The sequence below is a fragment of the Pezoporus flaviventris genome, unplaced genomic scaffold (assembly GCF_033815535.1).
Source record: "Pezoporus flaviventris isolate CSIRO_AGI_PZ_B2104156 unplaced genomic scaffold, CSIRO_AGI_Pfla_v1 ptg000001l, whole genome shotgun sequence".
Taxonomy (NCBI): Eukaryota; Metazoa; Chordata; class Aves; order Psittaciformes; family Psittacidae; genus Pezoporus; species Pezoporus flaviventris.
In genome coordinates, this window is record NW_026892549.1 from 6,337,238 (window position 1) to 6,349,251 (window position 12,014).

General features: G+C 48.3%; 1 protein-coding gene across 2 annotated transcripts in view; it reads right to left on the bottom strand.

Moving 5' to 3' along the window:
• Positions 1 to 201: 201 nt before the first annotated feature.
• The window catches only part of ITGB5 (integrin subunit beta 5), a 66,344-nt gene continuing 54,531 nt past the window's right edge, over positions 202 to 12,014 (bottom strand). For both annotated transcript variants that reach the window (XM_061470895.1, XM_061470978.1), the window contains 5 exons: positions 7,626 to 7,848; positions 6,820 to 6,923; positions 2,653 to 2,769; positions 1,327 to 1,493; positions 202 to 784 (listed from right to left, as the gene is read on the bottom strand). In XM_061470895.1, the coding sequence (XP_061326879.1) occupies positions 689 to 784; positions 1,327 to 1,493; positions 2,653 to 2,769; positions 6,820 to 6,923; positions 7,626 to 7,848 (707 nt within the window). In that variant the 3' untranslated portion in view covers positions 202 to 688. The remainder of the gene's footprint in view (positions 785 to 1,326; positions 1,494 to 2,652; positions 2,770 to 6,819; positions 6,924 to 7,625; positions 7,849 to 12,014) is intronic.

A 12,014-nucleotide genomic window follows, 5' to 3' on the forward strand; every position in this document is an offset into this window, starting at 1 on the left:
GGGTCAAAACCAGGGTATTAAATCAACATACCTTCTGCAGCAGTCACTGAGGCTCCATCTCCTATTTTTATAGCCATGCTTTGGCTGATAAGGCTTTATTAATAAAACAATCAGGCAGCACCACTGTTGCTTGCAGGAGCAAGCCTCAGTTTTGGTGGGAAGCTTAGGAAGGAAACAATGAATTCTACTTACAGCATCATATATGCACAATAGTTTTATTTTGGTTTTTATATAAAAAAATCCTAAAGACTGCAGAACTCCTGTATCCTAATTTCTTACACAAATGCTTCCAAAACCCTCTTCTTTTTAAGCTAATTTCCCCCTAACAACTTGCAATGGCATGGGTTCCCCTGATTTTTGACCTAGTCACCCTTTCTAAAGGGATATGTCTAAAGCTGCAATATGGCACTTGGTTGACTTAGTTGGCAGGTTTAATATATCCAGAAAGCTGGGGTACGGAGTCATACGCGGCTCGGAGTCCATCAGCACAGGCAGGGAGCCTGTCTTTGTGTCCGTGCCTCCAGAATGAACCAGACTTTTCTCCTTACTGTGCAAATAACAGGCTCTGGTCATCGACCAGTCCTGTCGTAAGGGATTCTCCACCCTGAAGAGGATCCCATCTTCAAGTGGGGAAGCAGCACATACAGTCAAGCAATTGTCCTCAGCAGTCTAAGGCACCAAGACCCCATCAGTCAACTGTACCATTGTAAGACTTGTTGAGCTTGTTGAACGTGAACTCTACATTATGTGTGGAAATAGGCTTTCGGTAGAGAGGATTGGATGCCTTTGGAGAAATAAGCAGACAGAAAGAACAAAGATGAGTAACAAATTCCATATCTGGTTAAAATATATCTAATCCCCCTTTCATTTTCCAGTTTGACTGAAATGTGCATTTAGATCCCAAAACAGTACTGTTTCTCCATAGTTTGCCTATCAGACCTGCCTTCTGTCCTGTCTGCAGGCACAGGTAATATCCTCACATGCTGCAAACCCCATCTCAAACCTCCCAGAAATGCTCCACCATAGACCAGACCAACCCGGCTGTCACCAGTTGGAGCCTGGTCCCCGCTCCCCTCCCTCCTTCAGCCCTTCAGTACTGCTGGGGAATACATGATGAAACCAAAGGCTGAGTATAATTTTGCAGAGCATTTGTAACTTTCCAAGGGGAAGGGCAGTGCAATGTGCCAGACCCTGAAGCCCTGCTGCAGAGTATGAGCACCCACATTCCCCACACCTGCCACTGTTCTCCATCACTGCAGAGCTGTTTGCTGCTGGTGCACCGCAGTAGCCCTCTGATACACCAGCAGCATCCCTACCCTGGCTCACCATTTCGTATCTGGCCCGGGAACGTTCACTCTGGAATCGGTCGAACTCCCGCCTGTCGTGAATGGTGACGAGCAGCTTCCAGAGCCCCAGCAGGAGGATGCCGACCAGGACCACACTGCCGATCACTGCCAGCACAATCGTCACGGTGCTGGGGGCTGAGCTGCATGCTGATAACAAGGGGGAGGAGGTAAATAGCCCTGGTGCAAGTGTATTCTGGATCAGAATACCAGGATGTAAGGACCTGGATGGCAGCCACTGAGCACATGGCCTCAGGGCAGCCCTAGCAGCAGTGACTAAATCAAAAGAAGCAACAGTCCTCTCTGAAGCCAAGAGGATGTTTTTTAGTTAAAAAATTCCTGGCTAGAGGCAGGTCAAGGCACAGCTCTCATGGATGTCACTGGGATGTCACACAGCGCTTCGGGGAAGAGCAGTGCTGCAGTGCCACCGTCCAGCAGTGATGCCTGGTTTTAATGCCAGGTGACCCATGCGGGACACAGAGGATTAGGGTGCCTCTGGCAAAAGCCAGCTCATCTTCTGGGCCACATGGACAGAGGTTATCTCTAGGCACATTAAATAAGTACATCACATCAGCTAATCAACTGGTCTTTCAATTAAGTGCAAGCTGCAGCACCAGTTAAATAAACATGTGGTATCTCAGTCTTTCCTGTACTGGCCTGTGCCTCTGAAGACCAGAGGAGATCGCAAGAAGCTGCTGCTGGGTGCTTGCCAGTTTGTCCTGCAACACCACGTGTGGTTTGCTTTGGGAAACCACATTGCATGTGACAAAAATAACACTTGAAAACACAGCTGTCTGCAGTAGCCAGGGCACAGGGGCAGGGACACAGCCCTTACACTGCCTGGACCAGAAAAACTAGCACTTTGGCAATGCAAAAATCCATAGGTAGCGTGGAGGTTTCCTAACATCCTGACTTAACCAGCATCATCAGGTTCTCCCTTCAGATATTTTTCTCCCAGTGGCTCTATCACCAAACCAGTACATGGCATGCTTTTTGCTATAAAAATAGGCTGGGTTTAACTTAAGCATCCCAGGCTGGCAGAAAGCCCTTCAGCCAATTGCTAGCTATGCTGGCAGCTCAGGTGCATATTTCACTCCGAGAGTCCTTTTTTCACTAAGTTGGGAGCATTTGGATCTGGGTTTTAGCACTGTAAACCATGTTACTTTAAATCATCCCAGTTCATCTGCTCATGTGTGCCTTTATGCAGCCAGTGAAAACAACTTTCCGCAAACCTCCAGGCTCCCCACCAGCCCACCAGCTCTCCCAGAGCACCCTGTGCTATTAAAAGCAAACCCAAGGGAGAACCAACCTGGCTCTTTGAGAACGGTGAGGTTGGATTTCCCACTGGCAAGCTCCAAGTAGGTGAACTTCATAACACAGTTATTCACTGGGTAGGCGCAGAGAATCGCATTCGGGTCATCTGTTTCTGGAATGAAATGCAGAGTTGCGGAACTTTTTATTATGTTTTAAATAAAAAAAAAGTCCTAAAGACTGAAGAAGTCTTGTATCCTAATTTCTTCTTTTTAAGCTAAATTCCCCATAAGAACTTGCAATGGCATTGGTTTCCCTGATTTCTGACCTAGTCACCCTTCCTAATGGATATGTCTAAAGCTGCAATACGGCACTTAGGTTGACTTAGTTGGCAGGTTTAATATTAAAAATCAGCACAATTCTCCCCTACAAGCTGAGCAGGGCTTCCCATGAGCCTGGGAGAGGAGGAACAGGGAGGAAGCCTGGAAAGCAGAACCGTTTGATCACGATTTGTGCGAACTCTAACTGAGCGGTGTCCAGACTTACTGCTGGAGAAAATGTGGCACTCAGCAAACGCTGCATGGCAAGCAGATGCAACTTCACGCACTCACACCACCGTTTCCTTTCCACAAGTCTGTTTTGGCTATTAATGGCATCTTCTTAATTTGCTACATTTCTTGAAGAGCGGAAGCTGAAGAGAAAGTGAGGGGCTCAGGCCCAGCCTGTGAGACCACAGACAGGGCCAGCGGCAGCAGCAGCCCACAGCTGGCTCACGCTTCAGCTGTGCTGAACGGCTCCAGCTCCAGAAACAGCTGAGAAGTTTTTAAAGAGTGAGATAGAAGAGGAAAATGGGGAGAGGAGGAGGGAGGGAAGGGGAAGGAAGGAGTTGGTTGGAGGGGAGGATGCGGACATGCAGGAGTTGCAAGAAAGGAGACTATTTGATTCCCATGGCCATAGGGGCACTCTATGTTTGCCTGTTTAACATACCAGACAGACCAGGCATACCGTACTGTGACCAGAGCCTGTCACTGCTCTGATCACTGTAAGATGCTTCCTGAGGAGGTCTGCTTCACAAAAGCTGTTAAAAAGTTTTATCAAAGCCATCATCTGAGGTTTGCACCTCTAGCTCTAGGGATGACTTCAGCAGATCTACTGCCCTGCATGGCTACACTCATGGGGTGTCCTGATGTCCTGGGTTCAGCAGTAGCAGTCATTTTTCTCCTTCTTGGTAGCTGGTGCAGTGCAGTGTTTTGACTTTCGGCCTGGGAACAGAGCTGATAACAAGGATGCTTTGGTTTGGCCAAGGACTTTGTGAGCCTCATGCTCTGCCAGGGAGGAGGGGAAGCCAGGAGGAAGCAGAGACAGGACACCTGACCCAAACTGACCAAAGAGGTATTCCATACCACAGCACGTCATGCCCAGGATGTAACTGGGAGTTACCTGGAAGGGCTGGTGCACTGCAGGGTTGGAGGAGGTATGGGTTGGTACTTGGTCGGGCTGGGGGGGGCGAGTTATCGGTTGGCTGGTGGTGAGGTGTTGTATTCTCTTCCCTTGTTATTTCCTTTATCATTATTATTACTGGTGGTAGCAGTAGTGATTTGTGTTATACCTTAGTTACTAAACTGTTCTTATCTCAACCTGTGGGAGTTGCATTCTTTTCGATTGTCCTCTCCGTCCCTTTGGGAGTAGGGGGAGGGAAAGAAGGAGGGGAGTGAGTGAACGAGTTGCCTGACTGGGTTTAAACCACGACACCTCATTGTAGTGACAGTGCCTGGATGGAGACGGGGCAATACCTCCAGCCATGCCAGGTATCTCTGCAGGGGCACATCTCTGTAGGCCTGCTTGGGCTGCGAGTTTCAAGGCAAAGGCAGGAATTTGGGCATTCAGTCTATCTGTCCAGCAAAGATGTGACCTTGGCTTAGGCACCTGGAAAATGCTTCCCATAGCTCACTGCACTCATATCCATGCCTGTCTGTCATGCTGAAAAACTATCACGCTAACGACTACTGCTGTTTCAGCCCCTTATCTCTCTCCTGTCTGTCTTTCCTTTCAATGCCTTTGACTTGCTTTCAGTTGAAAGATTAATACCCTCCACTTCAACAGCTCTAAGCCCAGATGCAACTGCCCCTCTGTTGAGTCCTGACAAGGTTCCTGGTGTGGACAAACCTCAGGAAGGAAAAACATGCTCTACCTACACAGTGACATCAAAGGCAGGCTGGGGAAGTGCTGAGTATTACAAAGCAAGGTACTAATTAGAGTAATACAGATAAAACTTCCATGTTTCTTGACTAATGCTCTTCTGAACTGAGCAGCAAATATTAGTTCCTCCAGGCCCATCTGCTTTCAATCCCATCCTTCCACCATTATTCTTCTAAAAGATACAGATGAATAAAGTCTTGATAGTAATTATTTCCATTGGTCTTCACTGAGTTTGAGAGATCACACATCTACAGAGAGAGGTGCTTTCACTGATGTGTGCTGTTGGCAGGTTCAGCTCAGCACTGGACCTATCATGTTCCCCTCATGAAACCTCCTCCCTGGAGCTATCAGGAATGGATATGTAATACTGCAGAACCAAAGGAGATCCTGCAAAGTCCAGTACAAGTCATATAAGCCTCCCAAAATATATCATTCTGGCTCAGATTCCAAGAGATGCCTCTGCTCTACAAAGCTTTGAAGCACTGGTTGCTTCATACCCAGAGCCAAAAGGCCCTTGGGATCTTCCAGGGTGTGTTCATCACAACTTGGTATTTAAGAAGATCCCATCCTCCACTGCCAGGACAATGTAGACTTATGTCTTCCATGACAAATATCAGCATCTGGCCTCTCAGCAGGGACTTCTAAGATGTGCTACATAACATAAAAACACTTGAGCACCAGGATTTGGCTGAGTCTGCCTGTGAAGAAGTCCACAGTTCCCAAACGGTTTCTCTAGGAACATTTTGCTTTACCCCTTTCTCTAGCAGCCCTGATCTCCAAGCCATAGGGTGCCCTGAGCTCCCAAGAACTCAGCACCACCTGCAATTTGACTGCAGTAGCTGAACTGAAGAATAAGCATAATTCTCAAAAATGTCTTAAACCAGAAATCTGGCTGTTTTTTCTCTGAAAGCCATGTAGGGGGTCGGCAAATCACAGCCCAGACTCACCTCCCAGTGTGCAGTCAGCACAAAACCTGGCTTTAGGAATGCTGCAACACCCAGGAAGGAGAACTGAGTTTTAATCCCCAGTATTTGGTGGCTCCTAAGAAACACAGGCATGTCAGACATCAGAAACGAGCTTTCTATGATTTGAAGTGCATTGTAACCTCTCTCAGGGTGCTCTATAGGTGCACTCCCTGCTAAACTGCAGTGAGGATGGCGAGAACAGCAGCAAATCTCCCAAAGGGAAAGGTAGGAAACCCTACTGGTTGTAATTCAAAACCTAGACACTGGATACAAGAGGAGTCAATGGGAAAAACATTGCCTGCAGGCAGCTTGGGAGGAAGGGAGAGAAAGGACAAGTAAGGTAGAACACTCCTACCTCTAAAAACTATGGGAAGAGGAGGAAATGTCAGATGTGGACAATAATTTATCCCTGCTTGATCTCCATCCCTCTCTCCAAGGGGTATCACTAAGGCCAGGGTCAGGATTGCAATTAAAACTGCCACAAGTTTGGATCCTCTCTATTCCCCTAAATAACAACTAGGGCCTCCCAGAATGGAGCTTGAAAAGAAGGGGTGAAAGTCATCTGCTGAGGGATGCACATTTGGGTGACCTCTAGAAGAGAACACAAAGGAGAGGAGCTTGCCAAAGAGGCTTTTAGCAGTCAGTTCCACCAAAGCAGAAATCATTGTCTCCAAAACAGCTTTGCTTTCTTACAAGCTCACTTCTTCCAAGACAAATTCTCAGAAGATTAGAGAACGTCTTTTTAGGGTGATACTTTGTTCTTCTGCAGTTTCCCACGGCTCATTTAATCTTCTCTCATCTGATCTCATCCCACTGTCTTTGCTCCTTGCACTGGCATCAATGTTTAGATATGGTAAGATGTTATTTAGAATCCAAGGGGTTTGACCTCAATATACAGCAATATACAGCAGCCCATAGGGAGGGTCACAAATACCACATATACATCCTATATACACATACATTTTAAAACCCTGAGGTTCCAGATGGGTCTTGGTCTGGTTAAGAGGAACTAAAACAGTTGCTGGCTCTCACCGCCTGTAGTTCTGCTGCTGCCTACTTACCAAGAACATCCACAGTGGTGATGATCTCATCCTTACAGTGCTTTTGGCAGGTTTGGTTATCAGCCAGTCTTCCTGAGTTAAACAGCTTGCATTCAATGCAATCCCTGCAAAAAGACACATGGAGAGGAAGATGAAGCACCCATAGGAAACTACATAAACACAGCGATTCACCCCCGGGAAAGTGACTTCCTGGGTGTTGGTCTGGAGAATGCACATCTGCACTACAAAGAAAAAGCAACTTCAGGGCCAAGCATCTCCATCTCAAGATTCTAAGAATAGAATCAATGAGGTACAAAGCAGCAGGTAGGTTTGGGGTCTGTTTGCCCTTTGGATGTCAGGAGCTTCGCACCAGCTATGGCAAAATCCATCCTGCCTGACATCAAGGCATACGGTATTGCTGCTCTGCGCCAGACTGAAGCTGATGTCCAGGGCACCTCTGCTGCTATGAGGGAGGCAGGCAGTCATACCCATCCTTCCCTCCTCTGCAGCTCACAGCTCTCTGGGCCCAGACGTTTGCAGATGAGGGTAGAGCAAAAGTGGGGTTGCCAGCCTTTCGTGCAGAGTGGGACAGCACTGGAAACAAACAGGGACATGAACCTCCATGAGGACTTGGCAACAACACTTGTTGCTCCTCTGGGATACTCTCAGGTTGCTTACTGTGGGCTTTGAGCTGCAGCAGGCTTGCCTGGGGCTCATCACCCCTGTTTAATGAACCAGGAGTAACCCCTTAGTTGCAAAGTCTCCCAGGAACTAAAGTGCTGCCCTTCCCACCAGCGAGACGTCCCTCCTGACTCCACCATGAGTACCTTTTAGTGCTGCAGACACCTGGGCAGGTGGGACACTTCTCACACGTCTCTCCAAAAGCCCCTGGCTCGGTGCATTGGCACTTCCCACAGATGCAGCTGCCCCTGCCGCTGCACATCTGCCCATCGCTGGACACACAGCCATCTGTCTCGGTGGAGCAGTTGCAGTTGTCCCCGATGTAACCCGCATGGCACTTGCATTCCCCACAGTGACACTCTCCACGGCCTGAAGGCAAGAGCAGAGGGGAGGTGTCACCAGCATCCCAGGCAGGAAAAGCTGCTAGAGACCTTGCATGGCATAGCAACAAAGAGATGGTGACGGTGAACACCTAGATATCAAACTATTATCTACATTTAGCAGCAAAATATACCTATTTACCAGCTTCTGCAGCTTTCTTCTATAGTAACTAAAGACAAATGGGCATCTCTCCCTTCCTGGGAACAGGAGGCTAGAACAGGTGACCATGGGGAGAACAGAGCAGCTTCCTTTCAATCAGACAGCCCTCAGCTGGGTGAGATGACTTCCACCCCAAGTCCACACACGGAACAACCACCTACTATTGCAGACCTCAAACACAATTAGGGTAGAGACTGCATGCCCCGGCCAGTGTGTCAAACTTGCTACCTTCTTATTTTTCTCTCTCCAGATGAGGGCCCCCAAGTATCCTCCTCTTTCCAAGGTGCCATTTTACACCCTCCTGGTTTGTCCCCGGTCAGTGCTTGACACCACGAAGCAAACATTAGCACCTGGAAGCACGTTTTGGCAGCATGTTGCCATGAGCTTTTCTTACCCACAAAATGAATATTCCCCACCTCTGCCCCTTGGTGCCCAGCACCTCATAACTGGGCTTTGCAGAGCGCTACACCATCCGCCTCTGCAGAAGGCTAGCAGAAACTCTATCACTTGGTCCCTAGTGATTGATTCTTAAGCATCACATGACTTCACTCATGCACCCACCTGAAGGTTCCGGCTACACTAGGAGGGTTATGTGCAGCACCATGATTTCCACAGACACTGGAGTAACAAAAGTATCCAGGATGATGAAGGGGATCTGCAACAGCTTTTGAAATACTGATTCTCAAAGCAGGTATGTCCATCTCAGAGGCATGACACTGGGCAGATGAATACTTCAGGGCACAAGAGGATGTGGCAGAGTCAATGCGGTCTCACTGCTCAGCGCATGAGGTGAACAGGAGGTGGCATAGACAGACTGCAGCCAGTGTTCTGCTCAGTCTTGCAACAGGTTTTGCTAGCAGAGCCACCATGATAGTAAGTAGGGCCCCAAGTATTGCTTCCAGCCTAGCCATCTCCAGGCCACACCACTCGACATGAAGTTTTCTCCTCCTCCACACTTCCCTGCCCTCTGTGGACTCTGAGCTCTGAAGTTCAGTATTACTGCTGAGCCTCCAAACCAGTGTAAAAGAGGGAGCTCCTGCGAGGGCTTCCATGTTTACTGGGCTGGATGGTGTTTTGTATGAATTAATCTATTCTTTTCTCTGTTACACCAAGAGATAGGAAAATGCAAATGGAGCTGTGCTTCCTTGGAGGTCCTGAGCCCAGGGTGCAGCAGCAAAAAGCCTAACAGGTCAGTCATTTCATAAGGTTTTTCCTACCCTTCTTTCCTAATAGGTTTACTTAAGAAGTACTCCCCCAAACCTTAAAATACCTTAAAAAAAAATAAATCAACAAGCAGTGTCTCCTGTGTCCAAGCAAGACCTCTGTGTCCCAGGCGTACCATCAAGGTTGCTAGTACCAGCTGAACCTAGAGTAGCTTAGGGCAGCTCACAGCAGAGATGGATGAAGAAACAGATCCACTCCCCTACTGAAGTATCCCCTTGCAGCTATGGGTTTAGTGACTGGCTGAGTCAACAAGCTTCAAGGCTTTCAGTGATGGTAAGTGGAGTGGCTCGCTGCCGAGCATCTGGTTTCAGAAAGGCATCCATCAGCTCATTGGAAATACTGGTTGAATTCCTCCTTGGTCAGTCACAGGAGCAGAGATGCCTTTGAAGGCACAGTTTATAGAGCTGAAGGGCTTGTATACGATGCTCATCAGCAACTTAATTACAGCTCAGCTTTCCCACTGGAAACAACCTCAAGTGCCTCAGACAGGATAAATTATATGCATGCTCCTTTCATCGACACAAACCCGCTGATCTTCCTGCCTCTCCCATCACTCCAAGAGCGGCTGTGGATTGTCAAGCTATATCCCTTGCCAAAAGTCATTGGAGCACCTTCTGTTTTACTAGGCATCTCATATGCTCCAGCGCATCACAAGTTGCCCTCCCCTACAACCTCTTTTGCACTCCCACCATTTGCTTTGGATTCAGCCTGCAAACTCAAACATTACCAGACAGAGGAGATTATGTTAGAATTAAACTTAGCTAGGGATGTGAAAGATAACAGGAAGGGATTCTACAGGTACATAGCAAATAAAAAACAGACTAGGGAGAATGTAGGCCCCCTCAGGAAGCTCTCGTGAGAACTGGCTACACAGGATTTGGAGAAGGCTGAGGTTCTGAATGACTTCTTTGCCTCGGTCTTCACTGCCAAAGGCTCTGACCAAACCACCCAAGTCTTGGAAGGCAGATGCAGGGACTGTGAGAATGAAGACCTTGCACCCACTGCAGGAACTGGTTCGAGACCATCTTAAAAATCTGAACGTGCACAAGTCCATGGGTCCTGATGAAATCCATCCACAGGTCCTGAAGGAGCTGGTGAATGAAGTTGCGAAGCTGCTGGCCATCATATTTGAGAAATCATGGCAGTCAGGTGAAGTTCCTGATGACTGGAAAAAGGGAAATATAACCCCCATTTTCAAGAAGGGGAAAATGGATGACCCGGGAAATTACAGACCAGTCAGTCTCATCTCTGTGCCTGCAAAATCTTGGAGCAGATTCTCCTGGAAGGCATGCTAAGGCACATGAAAAACAACAAGGTGCTTGGTGACAGCCAGCATGGCTTCACTAAGAGGAAATCCTGCCTGACCAATTTGGTGGCCTTCTGTGATGGGGCTACAGAACTGATGGACAGGGGTAGAACAGTTGATGTCATCTACCTGGATTTGTGCAAAGCATTCGACACTGTCCCACATGACATCCTTGTCTCTAAATTGGAGAGACATCAATTTGATGGATGGACCACTCGGTGGATAAAGAACTGGCTGGATGGCCGCACACAAAGAGTTGTGGCCAATGGCTCAGTGTCCGGCTGGAGACCAGTAACGAGTGGTGTCCCTCAGGGATCGGTGTTGGGACCGGTCTTGTTCAACATCTTTGTCGCTGACATGGACAGTGGGATTGAGTGTGCCCTCAGCAAGTTTGCCGATGACACCAAGCTGTGTGGTTCGGTTGATACCCTGGAGGGAAGGAATGCCATCCAGAGGGACCTTGACACACTTGTGAGGTGGGCTGATGCCAACCTCATGAAGTTTAACCATGACAAGTGCAAGGTCCTACACCTGGGTCGGAGCAATCCCAGGCACAGGTACAGGTTGGGCAGAGAAGAGATTCAGAGCAGCCCTGTGGAGAAGGACTTGGGGGGTGTTGGTGAGAAAATGAACATGAGCTGGCTTCAGTGTGCGCTTGCAGCCCAGAAAGCCAACCATATCCTGGGCTGCATCAAAAGGAGCGTGACCAGCAGGTCAAAGGAGGTGATCCTGCCCCTTTACTCTGCTCTTGTGAGACCTCACTTGGAGTATCGTGTGCAGTTCTGGTGTCCTCAACATAAAAAGGACATGGAACTGTTGGAACAAGTCCAGAGGAGGGCCACGAGGATGATCAGGGGACTGGAGCACCTCCTGTATGAAGACAGGCTGAGAAAGTTGGGGCTGTTCAGCCTGGAGAAGAGAAGGCTGCGTGAAGACCTCATAGCAGCCTTCCAGTATCTGAAGGGGGCCTATAGGGATGCTGGAGAGGGACCCTTCATTAGGGACTGTAGTGATAGGACAAGGGGTAACGGGTTAAAACTTAAACAGGGGAAGTTTAGGTTGGATATAAGAAGAAAATTCTTTCCTGTTAGGGTGGTGAGGCACTGGAATGGGTTGCCCAGGGAAGTTGTGAATGCTCCATCCCTGGCAGTGTTCAAGACCAGGTTGGACGAGGCCTTGGGTGATATGGTTTAGTGTGAGGTGTCCCTGCCCACGGCAGGGGGGTTGGAACTAGATGATCTTAAGGTCCTTTCCAACCCTAACAATTCTATGATTCTACGTTTACATGATCTCTAGAGGTGACCTCTTTCCTTGCCTACATCTGATGGAGATTAGAAGTCTTTCCCTCTGTTTGCCTTCACAACGACAGCCTTGCTCTTTCCCCAGACATCTGTACAAGCAGGTTTGGTTTGCCCTTTCCCTACAAAGCTCCTTTTTTGAGCCTGTGGATACAGCTACAGTCACC